The 24,056-nt window shown below is 42.3% G+C and overlaps 1 protein-coding gene across 1 annotated transcript in view; it reads right to left on the reverse strand.

Annotated features, from left to right (window-relative positions):
* The window catches only part of LOC121697648 (trichohyalin-like), a 102,765-nt gene that overhangs the window by 77,056 nt on the left and 1,653 nt on the right, over positions 1 to 24,056 (reverse strand). Inside the window, exons 2-3 of the mRNA XM_042079266.1 lie at positions 21,952 to 22,281; positions 9,310 to 9,363 (exon numbers count right to left, since the gene is read on the reverse strand). Of these exons, the coding sequence (XP_041935200.1) occupies positions 9,310 to 9,363; positions 21,952 to 22,281 (384 nt within the window). The remainder of the gene's footprint in view (positions 1 to 9,309; positions 9,364 to 21,951; positions 22,282 to 24,056) is intronic.

Below are 24,056 nucleotides of genomic sequence, written 5' to 3' on the forward strand. Positions count from 1 at the left end.
CAAATTTACCACAGAGGGATTGTTTCTGATTTCGCACCTGAAAGTGCTGATAGTTTATTACTGTTCTATAATATGTGACATAGTGGTAAGTCTGATAGCAACAGCAGGCTAAGCCCAGGCTCCCAGTCCCAACCCACTGACTAGCGCGACTCTGGGCTTCGGTAACGTTCCAGCTTCATAGGCAAAGATGGAACAGTATGTGCGCTCTGCTCTAAGATCTTTGGAGAGAGATGGTAGTGTTTGAGAAAATATACCATGTTGGGTGGGGAGACTTCTGTGATGGAAATAAACTTACATTTGATTATGTGGCAAGTGAGTGGCAAGTGATGTAGCGGTGCTACCCTAATATTTAGGCTGCAGTAGATCACCATGTTAAGCGTTACTTTTGATTATGCCTCATTTGCCAATAGAATATGAATTGTTACATGTGGAATTACTTGTTGATGAGTGTAAGTAATGATAGCAAAATAAACTCATTCTGCTCGATCAAATATGCACTTATGCAATATATATATATATTTTTTTTTTTTTCAGAGACACTGTTGAAGTACTTTGGAGCACATCTCTACCAGGCTACCTAACTCTACCTCATCAAGTGTCTGCCTCCATGGCTGATGACACAGAAGGTGAGGTTTTCTTGATGGCAAATGGTTACATAGCCTGTTAATATGACATGACAGTTTTTGTTTTATTTATTTTTGTATTTATTTAATCATTGCAGGTTCGTCCACTGCAGAGTTGCAGATACCTGAAAGCCAGGAACGAAGTAGGAATAAGTATCTATTTTTTGGGACATTTTATTTTTGATTATTAATGTTTGTCTATTTTGGTTTTATTTTGTAGTTGAAGATTGCTCATTTAATGCACATTTGCGGATTTGTTCTGCAAATCTGTTGAAAAACAAGTCATTAAACAGATGTACTTGTTTACAAAAAATACAAATGCTGTTGTATTTTGTTATTTGTCAATTCAACTTCAGTAAACCACCCTTAGTGCTTCACTTTGAATATGAATGTTTCAAATAAATCTGTGATTTTAGTACCCTCTAAGATTAAAAGGTGACAGGGTTGGTGTAAATAACAACTATATTAATACATTGGTTTACCAAGCACATGAGGCCAGAAGTCTAGAGCGGAGCCCCAAAGCATTTTTGGCATGTGAGCAAGGATGGATTACTGAATGAGCCTACCGAGTCCTTATGCATCTGTGTCCAGGGGGACAGTAGTTCATAATCAGTCACTGTATTAATACATAACCTCACTGTATTAATTTATAATATGACATAGTGTGAAGTTGTCAATTATCGCCAAGCACAGGTGACTCTGCGTTGTGGGAGGGGGCCCCCAAATCAAATTATGCTTAGGGCCCCCAAAAGGCTCGGGCCGGCACTGTCTGCGCTCATTCAGCTCAGAGAGCTGCTGTTCAGTTACTAACCTATCGGCCAATCAGAAAATAGGATTTCTCAACCAATCAGGAAATAGTTTTGTTTTGATGTGGGTCCGCAACGTGGACTGCTGGTCCGCGGAGTCGTGGAGTGAAATTAGGCCCGGTGCTTCGTCTGATAATTTGCTGCGCAGTTGATCAAGATACCACGGACCGACAAAAAAAGAAAACAAGCGTTTCTGCTATCGATGTCATTAAACATGGAGTCATACAATAAAGTGGTGGTATGAGCGTTCATTCAATGCAGGTGTCTGCGCGAGAGAAACTGAAACTAATCGATAACGTTGGTATCAAAGCTCCGCTTTAACCTGTTGAATGCTATTTAATTGTTTAACGACACTTAATAGAACAACGTTGATTTTTGGAACTTCCATAGAAACAGAGCAGAGACTGTATAATACACTGTATAGCTATTGTAGCCTTCTTTCTATCTGTTAAAGATCAACAGATCGGTGATTTACGCCTATCTGCTCGCCAAAAAAGCTGGTATTGTGTTTCCTGAATCCTTACATTCAGGCATTCAAATTAAACTTCATTAAAAAACATGTATTTTTTTCTCCATTTCCTACCAATGTATGATGCTTGCATGAGGGAAACATCCCAAAACAATAGCACCCATATAATTGTTGCTTTTTTGAGAAGTATTTATTTTCTTCTGCAAGCATCATGCAACCATGCAAAAGCAATTAAACTAATTATATCTTACATTAGTAAAGCAGTCCTCTGATGTGCATGTCACAAAACATTTAAGTGAAAGTGCATGTATAACAATATAGGCATAATAATGATTGTGATAATGATAATGACAATTTTATTTGGAGGGAGTGGGGTTGGGTACGTGTAGATGAGCCCTATGACTCCAAAGTCTGCCATGACTGGGCCTCAGGTCAAAGAAGTTTGAGAAAGGCTGGTCTACATAACCTGCATCAGATTGAGGTTTGCAGTGATGCACCTGAAGGCACGGGTTGAGGACCCAGTCAGTTACGTCACAATATGCACATTTTTTTAAATTCATACCTTTTTTTTTTTTACTTTGAATCTTGAAAAAAAAAATATTGACCTACCGACCCATTTTTTTTTATTTTTGTGGCTGTTACTTAGCCTAGAAATCTAGACGCACCCTAGCGGCGGCAAATTAATTTGCTCAGCCTGTACGTCGAGTATCAAACCATAGGGATTTCTATTGGTTGACGCCGTGGACTTCATCCAATCACAGCACTCTATTTTGTTAGAGAGTCTTAAGGCGGGCTTAACAGGATAACGACAGTCCTGTGACGGTGAACAACAAGGAAGGTGGCTATGGCTAACGAAGAGCGGTTGTTTGAATCGGCGTTGGCGTCAACTTTGGAGGAGTTGGACTTGTGCTTTTCTTTGAAAGTTGAGCAACACAATGCACTTAAGTAATTCCTTTCGAAGAAGGATGTATTTGCCGTTTTGCCGACCGGATAAGGATATGGTCGTAGCGCTGGCCTATTGCATGCCTAGGCAGTTTGAAAGACAATTCTCTGCCCGCCCCTTGGATTAAGCGAGGTAAATGGTTCGATTCCAGACTATACATTTCAATGATATAGGATGGCCCGCCAGGCTAGCTGTTACTGCAAACAAGAATATTTTTAAGGATGGCCTCATGACTGTGAAAATGGCTGACATTGAACCACAGTGCTTTAAATGGGAGCCCCCAGTATCAGTCATCAAGGCATCAAAATCTGCCACAAACACTTACAACACATCAACATCACTCATAAACACACACACACACACACACACGGACAGAACCACCACTGTTCAAGAGACCATTTTGGGGCTAAATGTGCTTTTTCTCATTTGGTTGTTTTCTGTTTGTTTAGAGCAGAATGAGCCACTGCTGTTCAAAGTGCCCATTTGGGTGAAATTATTATTATAATTTATGTTTTTATTATTTATTATTATTTACTATAGGGTTCTAGAATAATTTGTGCTCTCTCATGAAGCTGGGTCTATGGGACATGGGAAGGGTGGGTCTGTTGATCGGGGGGAGGGGGCGTGGCACCACAAGTAGTTCAAGCAGACGTAGGACTTTCATGTACTTCGACTCCCTGAGAAACAAAGTCTCACTCCTTGCAAACTTCAAAACTTGAGAGCCCTGCGAGAGATTGATAACTTTACTGTAAGGTTATACTATTATTTTCCAGCAACAACAACTAGCTTAGCTTAAGCAAAACAGCCATCACAATAACTATTTTGGAAAAAACGCTAACAGGATCACTGATGATAAAAAAACTAGTGTAATTGTGACTTAGCCTATTTTCAAAAAGGAATAAATGGCTAATGTTTATTTTGTGTTGTTTCAGATTGACCATGGAGATGACTGAGGAAGACAGCCTGAATATCGATGGGAACAGTGGAATTAACACGACTTAAACTTTGTCTGGGATTGCACTTCTACAGCCAGGTTGTTGAATAAAAAAAATAATAAGACACTTATGTGTAAAGTTTTTTTACCCCCCTTGTGTTTGTAGCCTAGCTTATGTTTATCAGTTGAGCTGTTGGGAAAACGTTATGAACTTTAGCCTGGGTGAACCTATAACGAACCTGTTAGCAAATGTGTAGCAAACAGATTTTTCAGGATAATTAGCCCTAATTACCAATCACATTTCACATGTCAAATAAAGCCGGCTGATGTCTGATAAACGGGTCCGTACCACACACAATAAGCGGACCAGTATTGCATATGATAAGCAGATCTGGAACACGTCAGTAAGACAGACTACCATACGGAACTGAGCCAGTCTTAGCCCTTATTGGTACCAGATCCGTCAAACGGATCCAGACCAATTTTGGACCGATGTGCGTTTGGACGCCGGATCAGGTCCATTATGCAGATCCGTGCCGGACGTTGTGGTAGGTGTGGCCCAGTTCCGTCCCAGTGCATGTTTGCTATCTGGGTAGCATTCTGGAAGCCAGCCCGAATTTCAGTGTAGTGTGAGCAAATGTTACCAGGATAAACTTGTACCTGATGTGTAAGTTGGCCTCTGTCACTTTGTCAATATGTAGAAACTTAATTTTGTAATGGACTAGCATGTTATCCAACCCCCACTTCTGTGCTCTGCACCTCTGTGGGGGGTGGGCAGTGTTTCTCTGACCTGCTCAGCAATTGCATCTGGTGTCACCATATTTAACAGTCTGTATTTTCCAATGTATTGTCAATGCATGTTATACTTATTAGGCTATACTGTAATTCTTCACACTGATGTGTTCACTTATATTTCAGGTTGTCACCCATTTTCCATCCACTTGACCTCCACCTGGAACAACTAAACAATCTTCTCAAATCATTTATGAGAGGATCGGGACCAAACATGTCAGAAATGTCAGCAGCCAGAATCAGTAGGTCCATTGGCATCGTCAAAGAGCTAATGGACAAAACGGACACAGAGCTGGAGCTGACAAGGCCGACTGGCATTCATCATGTGGCCCGAGAACAGGAGGACGTTTTAACACTGGTAAACGTTTTCAGGGAGACACAACTTTCCCAACAAAAATCACCCAGGCAGGCAGTATCATGCATTCCCGAATTTCGAGAGAAACTTATTGGCAAAGCTGAATTACCAGGAGATGTGGATGAAGTCCAAAATAATGGACTGGCAAAATGTGCCTATTTAAATAATTAAGTAAATGTGAAATGTAAATGGTGATGGTAATTTGTAAATATTGTTTTCATAAATGACAATGTAAATAATTGTGTTTTCATATAATAGTTTAGTAGTATCCACATTCTTGCAACCATTTTTGTGTGTTTTCTTATTGGTTGTATGTTCAAAGTTCAGCATATATCTTCAAACATTACCTATTATGTGTAGATATTAAAAATCTTTATTGACATGTATTATTGTTTGTCTTTTAAATGCAGAAACATCACCGACCAGTAGAGAAGTATAAACCATTTTAATTTTATTCAAAAATATTAATTAAACAGAGGTTAAAAAAAAAAGGCATTTGCACAACAGGACCCTGAAGCTACACATTTGAGCCTGAATTTGAAGCTAGTCTGAGATCTTCAACATTGACAAGCCTGATTCCAAGTTACTTGGTGATGATTATCTTATCCTCATCATCAAAGTAACCAGTGTAATCCAGGTCAACCTGAACAGTCATCCTGAGCAACACCGTCATCAAACAAATTAGTTTGACTCTGTTCGAGGTCATCAAAAACCTCATGCATAATTCATAGTATCTCTTTTGCATGTTCCAGCTTGTATGTAGGGAGATTATGGGATAATGAAGTCCAGGTCAAATATCTGTGTGCACTAGTGTTAATTTCGTCAGACGAGACAAGAGGAAATATGTTCGTCAACGACCTTTTTTTTCATGACTAAGACGAGACGATGACGAGACGGCAGTAATGTCCTGAAACACTGACTAAGACTATCTTAAGATGCATTATTGTTGACGAAAAAAGACGAGACTAAAATGTTTTGCATGAAATAAAAACTAAGATAAAATCTCCCTTCATGTTCGTCTACAAAATGAGAAGACAGAATATCTAGCTGTTATGTTTTCAAAATATTCCGAATGAGTTCATACGCAACAGCTTTCCTGTAGGCTAGTCTACGTGCTGCTGCTGCAACCCTGTGGCTGCAACACGAAACTACATGGAACAAGAACACTGGAGATTTCTGCCAGAGTTAGCAAGCTAACTACCTAAGCTTTATGCCACAATGCTACATACCCAGAAGTTGAAGCTTCTCTCATACAAATTAACATCCCCCAGAATGTCCATACGAAAATGTTCAGCATGTAATGTCAACTATTCATCTAGTTAGACTGATGATGCAAAGTTTGCTAGCAAGTAAGCTAATATGGAAAGTTCGCTAGCAGGTTAGCTATGGCTAAGATGGAGAGTCTGTTTGGGGAATGTGTTGTTTGGGCGCATATCGCCATCTAGCGAGGCGGAGTACAACATTAATAGTTTGGCCTACAACAGTGTTTCTCAAACTTTTTCAGTTTCAGGACCACTTAACTAACCCTAGCTAAAAAAAAAAAAAAAAAAAAAAAAGATTAGACCTACTTCAACAGTAGCCTATAATTAGTCTACACAATAGGCATACTCACTGAACCACCTTGCTTATTGACTTTGCACTTTGCTTATTGTGTCAGAGGATTCATACTGTATGATTTAAATTGGCATATCTTACATAGACAGTGTTGCAGAACTGTTTGGATTTACATACAAGTTATATTGCAAACAACTCATCTATATTATATTTTACCACGTCTGCTCGCGGACCACTTGGGATAGCTTGCAGACCACCAGTGATCCCCGGACCACACTTTGAGAAACACTGGTCTACGAATATGACAGTGGCCCAGTCAAATCTTTTACTGTCTATGGTCAAATCCCAGCCGAGCTATAACTGTAGCTTGACTTACCTGTGCATGTAAACATACTGACTGACAAAAAATCAGAATGAGTAATTATAACAGACGAGTAGCCCTGTGGACACACAATATTGTTGGAAAATTGAGATGTGTGAAACACTATTTGACTCAAATGGTAATCAGAAATAATTTGTTATAAAAAAAGACTAAAATGTGTTGACTAAAACTGACTAAGACTAAGATACCTTTAGTTTTCTTTTGACTAAAACTACACTAAAATGACGAGACTTTTAGTCGACTAAAACTTGACTAACAAAAATGATATTTGAATGACTAAATATGACAAAGACTAAAAAGGACATTTCGTCACAAGACTAAGACTAAGACTAAATTAAAAATAGGTGATAAAATTAACACTAGTGTGCACTGTTCTAAAACCGATCAATGAGTTCATCTCCAAAACCAGTGCAGGCTGTGTCGACTGTGTAAAGTGGTATGTTTGTATGAGCCTGAAGTAAACTACTCCTGTAAGTTTGTAACAGTTCCCTGATCAAAAGTGTGCCCTCAGGTGTGAATATTCTGTGTTTGTGGTGTGATGAAACCTCCCCTTGAAAGTGTTCCTATTTGGGGATTAGCTCCCCACAACCTTCAGGTTCACAAGAACAAACAGAATGGCAGTGAGTGCAGCACAGATGTCCTAGATCAACAGATGTGGTGTGTTCCTCAAAATGGCAGTACAAAGCGTTCCGCAGACAACTAGTGACTCCATTATAAAGTACCGTCTTAACTGCTGGGTCAAGCTTTGCACTAACATCCCTCACAATCCAGTGTAGGCACTCCAGTGTATGGCCAGGTACTTTAATCAGACCAAGTCTGATGTTTGTTCTGTTTGGGCTCAGGGCCAAAATGATTGGATTGTCCATCTGAAGCTGTTTCATAACCCTGGCTCTGGATTCCCGATCAGCAGAAGCGGTCAATGTCAGCACAGGTGTATCTGGAATATATAGCAGTACAAAAAGCAACCAATAAGTAACAGTAAAAATAAGAAATTATGAGTAGTATCATTTAGTACTTTTTAATGACTGTACTGACATCTAAAAAGAATACATCACTTATAAGGGGTACAGTGACTACCAATATGGGTATGGTGCTTGAGTACATAAAGCAACACCCAAATGAATAGACGATTTGCATCTGAATGGGCAACCAGTTCCTATGGCCACTTGGCCAGGGCGAATGCAAGTGGAAACCGGTTTTGGGGGAGAGTGGTTAGTGTTTAGAAGTGGACAGGTTTCTGTAATGCAACTGATTTCAATTAAAGTGGTGAATTACACTAAGTGTAGAAAACATCGAAGACTGGACACGCAGGAAGTCTGTTTTGTACTTAGCAGCTTCTATAGGAATCTAAGGTCCCCCAACTTGGTGAAGCTGTCGCGAAATGGCGTCTGCCCTTTTGCAGCCTGACCACTGATAGAAATAAAACATTAACCTACATTAGAATGTTTTAACAGCTAGTTCGCTACAATCACACTAACGTTATGATTGTACCAAGTCTGAGTTAGCGAACGTACAACGATACCTACTATGTTTACAACATGGGATTCATATCACGACATTGGGAGTTATTTACTAAGTCAGACAGTTAGATTCTCTTACCATTTGTAAGTTAGATGAACTTCGTCCACGACGATACCCATTACGTTGGCTTAAAAAACATCGGAGCCTAGCATGTCCCTCCACTTGTTGTTCAGCAGCCAGGATTCCGGGCTTCAAAAAAGGATCTGGCAACGACCGCTGGCTATATCCACCTCGTCGTGCACGCCGAGTTGCATCGCCGCCGTGATGCCCATTTCAGTTGCTTCGGCAAAAACATCTTTCTTATCAACAAATGCATTGATCCCGTTACTCTGTTCCTTTTTTAAAATTAATTCGCTGTCGATATCTTCTAGAACAGACCTGACAGCAGAATCTACACATCTCAATTCTCCAGCGGCAGCCATCGTTGTTGTAAAAAAATTCAACCCAAGCGCTCTTTGGTGATGTGGTTGATTACGTTACTGTTGAGCATCTGTCCATCATCGTATAAAGCCCGCCCTGACAATTTGATTTGCCCGCCAGCTTTTGGGCGAGCATACTCGCGCCACTATGGATCAATGCCAGACCGAACTTCCCGACCTCAAACGTTGTGGGCGGGACTAAGTTCGGAATGGCACCCAGGCTAGGAGGTTTGTTCAATAAAATTCAAATTAATGGTTGATGACTTGAAAATTATACTGACTGTCATTTGCATCAACTATTTAGGAAAATTTGAGAAAAATGTAAATTGCATAATAATTTGAAATGCAGTGTACACAATATTACATCAAACATTAATACAACATGACAACATTGGGGGATTAAAATCCTTACTATGTTGATGAAGAATGTAATCTTTCCCAATGTTACACCAAACCTTGAACATAATATTAAATCAAACACTGATACAAGCTCAAAACCATGAAGACTTACTCCTTGGTGGCAGATTTATGCTGTTTATTCTCCTGCGTTGAGAAGGATCCAGACCTAGGAGCCCAACACAAAGAGGATGAGAAGAGTTTCTGAGGAGTGCTAAATGTCAGGGTTAGACACACTGAACAACACAATACATGAATGCATGCATGTGCACCACTCGATAATGTTGTAGCAAAGCTCCGCTTCAACCTGGAAGAGTTGACCCTAGATGTGTTGTCTCCTGAACTGCTGCAGAGGGTTTGCTGAGGCCAAATTGAATTCCTTTCTTCCAATTCCTTCATCCTCCAGGAATAGGGTTGCCACCTGTCCAGGACATGGTCTGTCCGGATTTTTGTACATTATGCGCAAAATGTGTATTTCAGTTTAATTGAAGCGTGCCTACGTCCATAAACGTATGCACAGCCTTATTGGCTCTACAAAAATGACGTAGCATAACATGGGTGGTGGTGGGGGCAGGCACCGTGGAGGTTCATTAGAAATGGTAAGGTGGAGACGGAGAGTGTGTGGGACAAGGAGAGACAGAGAAAGGAAAGTTTATTCCACATAAGCAAAAAAGCAGAACCTAATTATGTATTCCCCCTTTTTTCTCAATACTGCCCCCAGATGTCCACAACTAAAAACTGTTGAAAATATAACAAAATAATAAAGGTCTGCTATTAAATAAAGCAATTAACTAAACAAATAACTAGAAATTGTCATTCTTACTAATTTTAGCTATACAATTGTCGCTTAGAATGACTTGGGTTAGATGTGCTAAAGGCACCGTTGCTTACAAACAAAAAGGTCGATTGGATGGTCAAAATGTCCAGGATTTTTGTCAGACACAGGTGGCAACCCTATCCAGGAACTGCCTGTTCACACTCGCTACTTGTGGCAGGCCATTGTTGTGCACCAGGAGGAACCCAGGGCCTTCAGCACCTGTACAGGGTCAGACAATGGGTCTGAATATTTTATCCCGATACCTAAGAGCAGTGAGGGTGCCGTTGTCTTGCCCATAGAGATCTGTGCGTCCCTCCAATAATATGCCTCCCTAGACCATCACTGACCCACTGACTAAACCAGTTATGCTGAAGTACTGTATGGAGCAGGCAGGATAACGTGTTCCACAACATTTCTAGACCCTTTCATGTCTGTCACATGTGCTCAAGGTGAACCTTCTCTCATCTGTGAAAAGCACAGGGTGCCAGTGGAAGACCTGCCAATTTTTGTAATCTATGGCAAATGCCAATGAGCTGCAGGGTGCCGGGCAGTGAGCAAAGGTTCCTCTAGAGGCCATTGGGCCCTCAGGCCACCCTCATGAGAGTCAGACACATTCACACCAGCAGCCTGCTGGAGGTCATTTTGTAGATCACTGGCAGGGTTCCTACTGTTCCTCCTCCTTGCAGAAAGGAACAGATACTGGTATTGCAGCTGACTTAAGGACCCTGCCCAGCTCTCCTAGAGCACCTTCCTGTCTCCTGGAATCTCCTTGTGAGATCACTATGGCCTGTCCTGATTTTCCATATGTTGTAGGGTCAGAAATATCTCGACCAGGCGACCGAGGCAACATGGTCGGAGAGGGTTAGTTGGTTGTTGAGCATGAATCCAACATTTCTTGCAGTCCTGGAAGGTGCAACAGACAGGGAGTCAAATTTGATGTTGATGTGAAGATGTATAGTAGGTTTAGCTGGGAGGACCAGCAATTCGGTTTTTAGGAGGTTTAGCTAGAGGTGGTGTGCCTTCATCCATGTTGATATGTCTGAGAGGCAATCAGAGATTTGTGACGAGACCAAGGGGTCATCAGGTGGTCAAGACAGATAGTGCTGTGTGTCGTCTGCATAGCAGTGGTATGAGAAGCCATGCGAACGGATAATCTGTCCCAAGGAGGTGGTGTAGATAGCGAATAGAAGGGGACCCAGCACTGAGCCCTGGGGGACCCCTGTGGTGAGTTAGTGAGGTGCAGACAGCGGTCCAAGCCATGATAAGTTAAACGAGCGTCCTGTGAGCTCTGTGAGGTAGGATTCAAACCAGGAGAGAACAGAGTCCGAGATGCCGATGTTTAAGAGTATAGAGAGAAGAATGCGTGATTAACCGTGTTAAAGGCAGCCGATAAGTCCAGCAGAATGAGTCTTGATGACTGTGCGGTCGACTGTGCAGACAGCAGAGCTGTTTTGGTTGAGTGGCCACTCTTGAACCCAGATTGGTTTGGATCAAGAAGGCTGTTCTGTGAAATTACTTCAGAGAGCTGTATGGACTTGCTACGGCACGTACTCTGGCAGCCCAACGCAAAAAGAAATTTGGATCAGAAGCCGTATAACAAGTGATAAGGCCAGCTAGCTAGATTAACAAACTGCAAAGAGAGGCTGTTAAGCATTTACGTATTAAGCTGTAATGCTATATTGGGCTCTATACTGTACATGCACAACATGTACATATAAGAATAAAATATTTGTCCAGTGAATTTATCACATAGAAGATAGTCACTTTAATTACTCCACAGGGGAGCTGGACCTTCTTGTGATAAGCATAGTTCTATATTTCCCGTGATTAGCAAACATACATAACCAATCATGTTAACATAACTCTATGCTTATTTGCACAATTGTCCAATATGGGGATAGTAAGTGGTCTATGAGATCTTAAGAATCATGTATGATTTATTTGGTGGTGTAATCATCATGACATGATTGGTGGGAGTGTAAAGGACCACTTTGGAGTTGTAATATCTGCTGTTGATTTAATTAAATAAGTATGGGTTGGGTTATTGGTAAAATATTTTTGTAAATGTTTGTAACTTAATCTAAATTAATTCTATATTTTGTATGTGCTTTAATGTTATTTGTATGTGATTGACTGGATATTCTGTGCACCTGTAATGTTGAAATTTGTCCCTTTGGTGGCACTGTAGTATGCACAAGGGAGATGAGCTTTTAAATTGTAGCTGGAGGGTGTGAGTTGTACGCAGCTGTGTTTGTAACTGATCTAACTCTTCCAACAAATGTAACTAATTTAGATAGTTAGATTTGTTACAACCTCCTACGTATGGTTCAAACTTGTTGTGTAAGACATTTGACATTGGCAAGTTAGCAAGCTAACAAGCTAACTACACTCCACTGTTTTAAAGGAGAATTCTGGTGTGATATTGACCTAAAGTGTATTGAAACATGATACCGAGTGTGAACGTATGTCTCATAGCCCAAATGCATGGATTCCAGTTTCTTCCAGTAGCAGCAACTGGAATCCATGCATTTCCACTGAATTATTTTTGGAATCTGAACCCTTATCATACCTGTTCATTCTTACTTGTTGCTCGACTTATCGTGACTAAATTCAAGATGGCTGCAAACGCTAAACTTTGTGAAGATACCGTCTGTATAAATCGTCTTGTAAGTAAACTACCAGTGCTTTTTCAAAGTTCTCAATGTCTCGTTTTAAATGTCAGGGCCCTCGGAAGTCTACCAATGAAGTGTGGAGATACATTGAGCCTCGTAAATGGGTGTAAAACAGTGATTTATTTGCATGGCTAGCCCGATGCTGAAGCACCACTATTGAAAAAGCTGTTGGTAGCATCGGCTAACTAGCGCCAGATTTTGGAGTGCAGGGGACAAGCCGAGATGGGCTTTGAGACATACGTTCACACTCGGTATCATGTTTCAATACACTTTAGGTCAATATCACACCGGAATTCTCCTTTAAAAGAATACGTCTCATGAACCTAAACATCTTTATGAGAACCTAAGACTAGCAGGGCATTCCAAATAAAACTGTCTTAGCATTCGAGTTCCCTGTGAATTTTACACCCTGTGCAGTGGGTAGGGAGTAGGGAAGATAGCGTAAGTACCCTTGAGATCAGAATGCAACCAAACAAGGTAACCAAGGCATTTTTTCCACAAAAAATGTTACAGACATTAGGGACTGTACGATATTTACCGGGGGGGGGGGGGGCCTAAGAGAATTTTTTAAGCCTTAGGGGAAGGCCCAGGAGAATTTTTTTGGCCTGGGGGGAAGGTCGAGGAAAATTATTTTTTCCTGATCCATGATATTTTTTCCCCCTGATCAATGATCCGTTTTCGATATTTTAAAAGGTTTGTAGGCCAAAACATGATTCACGTCTCTTTGACAGAGTGAGAGAGTCCAAAAAGTCGCAACCCTACCTGAATCTACCTCGTAGGCTTGCAGGTTTTTAAAGGTCTGCCTGAAATTAAGCGGTCGCCCGCAGATGACCACGGTCACCCGCGGTTATGAGTCATAAACAAAATATTTTAATGATATTCGGGTCATTTGCGGGCGGGTCAGTTAAAATTAATTAAATAGGCTATATATTTTCTACAAATAGGCCTACTTAAAATATCACGAGAAGGCTAGCATCAATACAGTAAAGTCAACAGTAAAGAAGCTGAAGACCCGAGTTAAAGACACCCCTTCAGGAAAAGCGATATAGGCTATGGGAAATATTGGGAAAAGTTCTTAAAGAAGATGACAGTAGTACAAAAGTTATGGTCTATGTAGGCCTACTTCTTGCGAAGCCATTTAAAAGTATGACAGCCAAAACGGGCAGCCTGCAGGAATAAATGTTATGGCACAGACTACAGCCATATCTACCGGTATGTAGGCCTATAACCTATTAGGTTCGCGCATGCATAAAAGTTACCTTAGTTCGTTGTGTTTGTGACTTTGGATCAGTGGATGTGCTTTAGTAAAGCTTTGTGCTTCATTCAGCATTATAAACCAGTTCTTACGCTTACGTTTTGACCAGCAATGTATCTCTCTTGCCTACCTTGCCTCACCATTTCTGTTTTCGAAAGAAAGAAAGATGTATGTCCATAGCCTTCAAATCTTATCCTAGTGTTCTAATCCTTGGTGGTTGCGTGCGTGCTTGCGCTCTTATTCTCATTCTCTCTCCTGCGCAAACATTATGTCCTGCATGCCTACTGCGTGTAGTTCTACTGCATAAAGTTTCGCAAATAAATTAGTTTGTTTTACAGAAATGGCCTACTGCCACACTGCATGCAGGCTATAACCAAAAGCACACATTTTGTAAATAACCGGGTCGGATCGCGGGTCGGGTATAATTTTGTCCTAATTAATATTCGCGGTCCGAGTTGCGGTCGGGTTGATTAAAATAACGGGTGACCGCGGGCCGCTTGTGACCAACCCCGCGCAACACTGTTGTGTACCCGTGTGTGTGTATGTGTGCTTATGACATTTGCTGGCCGTTTTAACCTTGTACATGTAAACGTCATTTTTCGACCAGTTTTATTTGATTCACGTAGGGGGAGGGCCTAGGAGAATTTTTTTGAGCCGGGGGGAGGCCCCTGGAAAAAACATTTTGACCAGGGGGGAGGGCCAGGCAAAACATTTTTAACCCGATCGTCTGGCGACCCCCCCGCTAAATATCGTACAGTCCCTTACCTAAAATTAATGAAATACGTGTGGCAGGGCACCTTTAACTGGCAGAGAATGCATGGAATAAAAAACAGTTATCTATCTATCTGACTTTACATCCTGAATTTTACTTGTAACAGGCTAATGGGAAAAGGTAGAGGTGACTTGCAACTTTGTGTCTTAAGTAATCTCATAATGTCAACGCTGTGCCTTGTTGTCTCAGAGGCATGAATCTACTGTGCACCAAATTAAACTGAAAAACACGACGTTTTGTAGCATATTGTTTCTGGGGCTCACTGGGGCTTGTAGTCGAGGCCGTTTTCTGGCATAATCAGTATAGTGCCAGGTAGTATAGGTGCACTATATATTTTTGTGTTTATTTTAGAGGGGATATTCGAACATCATTTTTGAGCAATTTTGACAGCCCTAGCCCTATTAACACCTTCCACTAACCCCGGTGAGTGGGGGTCGCTATAATGCGTGTGAAATAGCACCATTGAGTAGCCTATGCGAAATAGCCTAAAAATCGTTCCGGTGTTGTGTGCCTTCTGGTTTCTCCACCTATTGGTTTCCTTGCGCGTGCATGCGCTGCAGCAGTTGTCAGACATTCACAAACGAGTTGTTTTAAGCGGTTTGAAGTCGCTTTTCATACGCCATGAGCGTTCAGCTACATTACAGTCACTCGGACAAAAGACATGTAAAAAAATATATGTTTTGAAAACTAGCATTAAACTAGATTCGATCCCGCAAAAGCAACACGCGTGACTCTCTCTGAGCCTGATTCCCTAGTCTTTGAGCCAACTAATATGTTACGCGATACAATTAACTATTGTAGGCTACCATCAATTAATAACGTAGGCAACACCCAGGTAACATGTTGTCCAGGCTATCTGAAACAAGTGGTTGCCCTTCATCTCACAACTTCAGGACTGCTTTGAAACAACAGACTGGGATATCTTCAAAACAGCTGCCACCCACAACAACCACATTGACATTGAGGAATACACAGACACTGTGACCTCCTACATCACCAAATGCATCGATGATGTTACAGAAATAAAACACATCACCACTCGGGCCAACCAGAAGCCATGGCTGACAGGAGACGTCCACAGACTGCTGAGGGCCAGAGACAAAGCCTTCAGAGCTGGAGATGTAGCTGGCCTAAGAACAGCGAGGGCTAACCTGTCCCAGGGCATCAGGAAGGCAAAAAAGGATTACACAGACAAAATAACAACACACTTCAAAGACAGCAGAGATGCACAGAGCCTATGGCAGGGCATACAGGCCATCACTGACTACAAGCCTGCGCCACGGAGCTGTGAGAACAACACCTCTCTGCTAAATGACCTGAACAGTTTTTTCGCCCGTTTTGAAGCACTAAATGACACTCACCCACAGAAAACCCCACCTCCCCCCCACGACCAACCCCTGTACCTGTCCTCTGCCAGCGTGAAGAGGACACTAGCCACCATTAACCCACGCAAAGCAGCAGGCCCAGACAACATACCAGGACGAGTGTTGAAGGACTGTGCAGAAGAGCTGAAGGATGTTTTTACAGACATTTTCAACACCTCTCTGGAGCAAGCAGTCATCCCATCACTTTTCAAAACTGCCACCATCATACCCGTGCCAAAGAAATCATCACCATCATGCTTCAATGACTACCGTCCTGTAGCACTCACGCCCATAATCATGAAGTGCTTCGAACGGCTAGTCATGTCACACATCAAAGCCACCCTACCCCCCACCCTGGACCCCTTCCAGTTTGCATACCGAGCCAAACGATCCACGGAGGATGCAATCTGCTCTGCCCTCCATCCAGCCCTCACCCACTTAGACAATAAAGACTCATATGTGAGAATGCTGTTCATAGACTTCAGTTCAGCATTCAATACCATAATACCACAACAACTCATCAGCAAACTGGACAAGCTAGGATTCAGTACCTCCCTCTGCAACTGGCTGCTGGATTTCCTGTTGCAGAGACCACAAGCAGTACGTGTCGGGAACAACACCTCAAGCACTCTGACCCTGAGCACGGGGGCCCCTCAAGGGTGTGTGCTCAGCCCCCTGCTCTTCACACTGCTAACACATGACTGTACAACCACTCACAGCTCCAACCATCTGGTGAAGTTTGCGGACGACACAACACTGGTGGGCCTCATCACTAAGGGCGATGAGGCTCACTACAGAGAAGAAGTAGACCTGCTGGCTAAATGGTGCAAAGACAACAACCTCCTGCTAAATGTCAGCAAGACCAAGGAGATTGTTGTCAACTTTCAGAGAGGCCACAAACAACTGCCACCACTGTCCATCGACGGAGATGCTGTGGAGAGAGTGAGCAGCACAACATTTCTGGGGGTGCACATCAGCGACGACCTCTCCTGGACCACCAACACAGCATCACTGGCGAAGAAAGCCCAGCAGCGCCTCTACTTCTTGCGCAAATTGAAGAAGGCAAGTGCCACGCCTCCTGTCATGACTACATTCTACAGAGGGACCATCGAGAGCATCGTCTCCAGCAGCATCACAGTGTGGGGCGGAAGCTGCACAGATCAGAACAGGAAGACCCTCCAGCGCACTGTTAACACAGCTAAGAGGATCATTGGAGCACCACTCCCCTCCCTGCAGGACATTTACACCACCCGCCTCACCCGCAAAGCACTAATGATTGTCAAGGATACAACCCACCCTGCACACGAACTGTTCAGCCTCCTGCCCTCTGGAAAGCGGTACAGGAGCCTCCGCTCCCGCACCACCAGACTGGCAAGTAGCTTCATCCACCAAGCAATCAGGATGCTGAACACTCTACCCACTCTCCCATCACTGACAGCCCCCCCCACCCACCAGCCAACCAGGAACCTAGGAAACTAGGATCCTGTCTACCAAACCCCCCCCCCCAGTTACTTCATGTAACTGTTAAGACTATAGAAATATACAACACAACTACCTCTATTTTTTTTTTAATATATGTCCTATATTTCTATTTTGATACATACATGTTCTATATTTCAGTCTTGCACTTTAATTTAATGTTTATTGTCTATGGCTATGTCCATAGTATGTCTATGTCTGTATTTAAAGCATGTCTATGTCTGCATGGGAAAGTAAGAAACGAAATTTCAATTCTTTGTATGACCAGTGCATGTAAAGAAATTGACAATAAAAGCCGACTTGACTTGACTTGATCTACAACAACTGGTTACCTTGGGCTGCTACAGTCGTCAGTGCACTGTGCACAGTAGGCCTATGCTACTCTTTGTGGTTGATCAACTAAAAATAAAAGATGTATTTGGTGATGACGTTATTGTAGGCCTAGTAGACCTAAATTCTGAGAAATTAATTGGTACGAGAAACGATCTACACAGCGCACCAGACCGCAATGTCTTCAAGGGTTGAATGAAGGGAGTTTGCAAAAATTTGCTTATTTTTCAAGTCAATAAACATTCTTAATTTTCGAATGCCTTTATCAGGGAACATCTGACTTAAAAACCATAGACCTGGTAGTCGCTCAGACAAGGAGTTATAAGATAAAGGCAATACCATTTGTGTCAGAAGCCAACAATCATAAAGCACCTGTGCGCGCGTGCTCTCTCCCCTGTGCATAAAACTGTGTGCGTGTTGTAGGCTAGATTTGCGTGAGTTCTTTCTATCTGCTTTACTTTTGCGACCACCTAGGCTATGTTATAGACGTGCTATGAGGTACCAGTGTTTAGCTGTGTCACAAAACAATAAGCTTTGTCAGACTACTTTTAAAATGATATTCAGGGCTATATACATTTTAAACATTCGGGGCTGAAGACCCGACAAAGCCTTGCGTTAATTCTTCAGGTGGGAAGTGTCAGGAATTTTCATACGAGAGACGCTCTCATTGGTGGTTAGTATATGGAGTAGGGGATTGACAGCAACATATCCAATCACATTATGAGAGATGCTGAATTTAACATTAACTGCAATGTTTGATTTTAAATTAATGTAAATTTAGCCGGGACTGTAAGCTGGCACAAGTGGGTGCTCGATGTTTTCCGTGGGTGATCGAGAGACGGAGCACCCGGTATCGGCGCTTATGACAAGCGTATCTCGCGGTTGCATCCATTACAAACAAACATGCAATGTGAACGTCTGGGGTTGGGATGGGATGCTCTACTGAATAAGCACAGAGTCAAGCCTTTAAATGAAAAACACTCTTTAATAATCAAAAAAATAAACGCTAATGAAGTAAACTTGTGACCATCAAAAATCGTTTATCGCCTGTAACTCTGTGATAACAGGACGTAACAGGAAGGCATTTGGCTGAGCAACAGAGGTTAATATGCTCTATATTCTGTCCAAATGATGTCTGTCTATCATCGTTGCACTCGAGAAAACGACAATGTTTAATTTGTCCTGCGTTTCTTCTACGGCTGCAAACGGGATTCACTCGCAGTTAACCAAATATTTCTTTATTAGGGCAGGGCAGGCATATTTCTGGCTATTAAATTATTTCTAAACCAGTCTGCTAAAGTCTGTAGTGAAGTCTGTGTAGGGTTTTCCAGGCTCCATTTCTTTTTACGAGACACCCTGCTCACTTGAGACATCTGCTGGTTGTTTGGGTTGTTGCAGCGGCGTTGCAGCGTCACTGGAAAAATACAAATTAAAGTTGCGTGATCCCGCGCGCGGACCACGAGGGAAGCTGGCCAAGTCGAAGCACTGCCCACTGTAGTAATGTGGTTAACTGACCAATAGCATGCCCCGATCAACCATCTACAACTAGGAAAAAAGTCCATGTTAGGCTACATTTAACCCCGCGTTACTTTGTGCCCCGCGCTCCCCTGCAGCTTTCTGAAGCGGTGTTTCTGAAGCTAATGTAACAACAAATACCACCTTGACGTGAAAAAGCTTAACGTAGCTTATGTCTCAAAACGGCAACAAGTCGTTTTACTCCCCATATGCGCTCATTATAAAGAACTAACGTGTTCCAAAATAATTAATCACCAAACGTCTTATAAACAAGTCTTGCCAGGAGCAACACCTTGCAAAAAATGATAACAATAGGCCTAGGCCTAATAATGGTTGTAATGGAAAGATGCAAGTTAGGCCTATGTTTTAAAAACAAATGTTCCCGTTACCCCGCAGAAGTTTCGAAGTAGCCTACACCCAGAACAACTGTTTGCTACTGGGATAAGTTTAGTTAATTTACTGGGCTATCTTTTAGCTGGGTTAAAACCAGACTCATTGCAGAACACCTCATCGAATGTCTGTAGTAGGCTACAACTTCGATTCAATAAAACGATTTCTAAAGGAAAACCGACGCATCATTACTCCTGCCTAGATTCGAACTCAGAACTGCCTGAAAGTTGCAGACGTCTGTTCTGGAAATACGTGCATTAACCCACTCGACTGTCAGACAACGCTATAGCTGCTTCGAGTAGCCTATTGGGTAGGACTGTAGTAGGGGTGGGCGATATGGACAAAAAATAATATCTCAATATTTTTTGTGATTTTGACGATAACGATAATTAGTCGATATCCTTTAAAAAAATGTTTTTGTTAAAGTCTGAGTTACTTTACAGCTCATTATTTATTAATATAGCATCATTACAATAATAACCAATAACCTAATCTGTGACTTTTTAACCAAATCAACCAATGCATTGTCACTCTGACACATTTCCAATTCTGCCCCCACTTGTGTGTGTGGCAATGACATGGTCTAGCCAGCTACATTAGAGAAGATGAATAGGCCTAACAGTTTCCCAAGAGAAAGTCTGAAGCTGAAGTTCCTTTCAAACCTTTAAATAGGATTCACTGTAAAACTAAGAGCAGATCAACAGTGTACATCTCAGTTATTTCCTTCTATGTTTTGTTTAAGAGCCATCACGTAGGATAGCATTCCAAGTTACAGAATAGAAACGAATGCGTTAGCTTATGGCTAATGTATATGAGAAATCCCATAGAGATGCTAACGGTTAGAATAATCGGTAAACGTAGATATTTAGAGCGAACTTAAGTCCATTTACAAAAGAGTTACATGAGAATAGTTCTTTGTTTACAACTGACTATTAAAATACTCAAAGGCTAATGTTTTCTCTCCATATAATACCGTGTAGGAAAAAACGTGACTGTCTCATCAATGCTACTTGAACAGAAGTAGCCGCATAAAATCAGTAGCCAAGTAGGCTACTTTCGCTGCACAAAATAAACATTAGGCGTGCGTGGGACAACGTTGTGACCCACTAGTGATCACGTGACACTTGCTCTGCTGCACTTCTCCCGCATACACCTCCTGGGAATGTATAAGTCTTCAGTGCGATTCAGTTGATTTCGAGTGTTTTTTCCCCATAAGTAATTTAAATACTCGATAATGTCAATTTGCACATCGTTAAAACAACAATCACGATATTATCGCAGACGATATATATCGCCCACCCCTAGACTGTAGCCTACACTGGTTGCTGTGGCACAGTCTTGAGTGACCGAATTCATTTTCCTTTGTCATATGAATGCTGTCATTTGTTAACATTACTGTTAAGGAGATGCTGTAAGCAAACGCTATATTTCAACCTCGTTAGTGTAGTAAAAAAATCTGAACTATTCACGAGGTTTCTGGGCAGCATATTTATGTTCTGTTAGCAAGCGAACTTCTCATGACTGCCGACAAAGTAGGCCTAGCCTACTGCCAGCTGATGAAGCTCTCGTTTTAAAACATTACTGAGAGACAGGCACTGTACAATCAAGACATCTTGCCACTGAATCCAAAACTATGTTTAACATTATGTACAAAGCTTATAGGCTACAGTGGACTAGCATGTTGCAGGGGCTGCTAAAAACACAGAGAAACAACATTGAAAACTCGGCCAATCACAGCCCTTGCTGTCAAACGCTCCGTCTGGTTCGACCGTGAAACGCCACAGCGGACTATGCTGCCCCCAAGCGGCTGCAGTTGTACTTACATTTCACCCAGCTGCGTGAATCACCTTGATCGTGAATGAAGTGTCAATTTTTAACCAGGACCCACTGTACATAAGGACATACAGTGAGAATACTCATAATACTATGTGTGTGGTTGTGTGTGTGTTACACATGCTCATGCTATCATCACTTTGCACATGGTCACTACAACTGTGTGTGTGTGTGTGTATGTCTGTGTGTGTGTGTGTGTGCGTGTGTGTATGTATGTATGTATGTGTGTGTGTGTCTGTGTGTGGTGTTCAGTATGCAGTGAGTGTAATCAGGTGTAGTAATATGAATGGCAGCACTGAACTCTTTACAGCAGTGAAACAGAAGACTTACGTTTGACCCACAACCCGACTCTTCCCTCCTCCTGGTGTCCTTCACAGATGACCTGGCATGTGTACACTCCTTTATCATGTCCCCATGTGCAGCCCCTCAGTGTGAGAGACACATCTCCTCTCTGCAGCTGCTGGGGGTCCACACTCACTCTGCCCTCGTAGCCCCTCCCCTCTATCACATGACCATTCTTATACAGGTAGATACAGTCGGTCCCCCTAAACCACCTGATCTCCATGGCAACAGCACTGGTTTCAGGAGAGAGGTGACAGCGCAGAGTGACATCACCCTCATCAAACTCCACAATACGATCAGGAGTGATCAGTTTAAAACCTGTAGGGGGAACAGAGCAGTGTTTGATTGGCAGTGATGATTTTCATACACACCAACACACACACACAGACTTCACAAACACAAACACACTTTGCACACACACATAAACACAACACAAACACATACACACGCGCACACACACACACAAAAAACACACACACACAAACACACTTACACACACACCACACACAAACTTCACAAACACATATACACACACACACTTCACGAACACATGCACACACACACACAAACACATACACAAAGAAACGCACAAACACACACACACACTTCTCAAACACAAACACATACACACACACACACACTCACAAACACACTTCACACACAGAAACACACACACACACACCTCACAAAAACACATACACACACACACACTTCACAAATACAAACACATACAGTACACACACACACAAAAACAAACACACACACTTCACAAACACACACACACAGTACAGAATATACACACATTTCACACACACATGCACACACCACACACAAACTTCACAAACACAAATACACACACACACTTCACAAATACAAACACACACAAAAACACACACACACACTGCAGCCGTGGCCTACTGGTTAGCGCTTCGGACTTGTAACCGGAGGGTTGCCGGTTCGAACCCCGACCAGTAGGCACGGCTGAAGTGCTCTTGAGCAAGGCACCTAACCCCTCCCTGCTCCCCGAGCGCCACTGTTGTTGCAGGCAGCTCACTGCGCTGGGATTAGTGTGTGCTCACTTCACTGTGTGTTCACTGTGTGCTGAGTGTGTTTCACTAATTCACGGATTGGGATAAACACACACACACACACACACACCACACACAAACTTCACAAACACATACACACACACACACGCACATACACACACGCACACACACACAACACACACACACTTCACAAACACAAACACACACACTTCACAAACAAAAACACTAGGGCTGCATCGAATCGAATTTTAATCATGATCACGATTTTGGCCCACGGTAAAATTTGCGTGATCAAGCGATATTAAAAATGCGTGCTCTACCCATTGAACCAACCTGGCAACCCATAGAATGCTCCGCTACAAAACAAATCAAGCGCTCCTTAAACCTGTCTGACCATGTGCCTGCATGCAGCCTACCAATGACAGCTGTTCCCTGCATTGCTCAGCCTGATGCACTGTTCAGTTTGGATGCACTGTGGACTAGTAGCATTATGTCAACTATTAGTAGGCTAGTTAGACTATGCAAAAAAACAACGATCAATATCAAGTGTGGCACAGCAGAAGGCCAAGAGCTTGTCCCTCGAAACGGATCATCCGTTGTTCAAATATACTTCGGATTTCAGGCAAGTGAAGTTCACCAAAAACAAGCAAAGCAGGGCTCTCAACTCATACCGTGAAACACATCACGACGTAAACCACACATGCCTTTTTATCACGTTAACTTTTAGTCCTTGTTTGCTTCCTCCGATAGCCTATAATAAGAGTTGAGCTAACGACAGGATCCGTGAATTTTATTTATGTATTTTATGTGCAACCTATGTGTTTCAAGACACAGCCTACTTAAAACGAGTGAACAATGATTAAAAAGTAACCTACTGTACACGTCAGTATTTTACATATCAACGAATGACTAAACCAGGGGTGTCCAAACTGCGGCCTGCCAGGCACTTTAATCCAGCCCGCCAAGGATTTATTAGTTTATCATAGATCCGGCCCGCCACACACTTTAATCCGGCCTGCCGAGCATTAGGTTATCATAGGCCAC

This window comes from Alosa sapidissima, chromosome 2, assembly GCF_018492685.1.
Source record: "Alosa sapidissima isolate fAloSap1 chromosome 2, fAloSap1.pri, whole genome shotgun sequence".
In the NCBI taxonomy this organism is placed as follows: Eukaryota; Metazoa; Chordata; class Actinopteri; order Clupeiformes; family Clupeidae; genus Alosa; species Alosa sapidissima.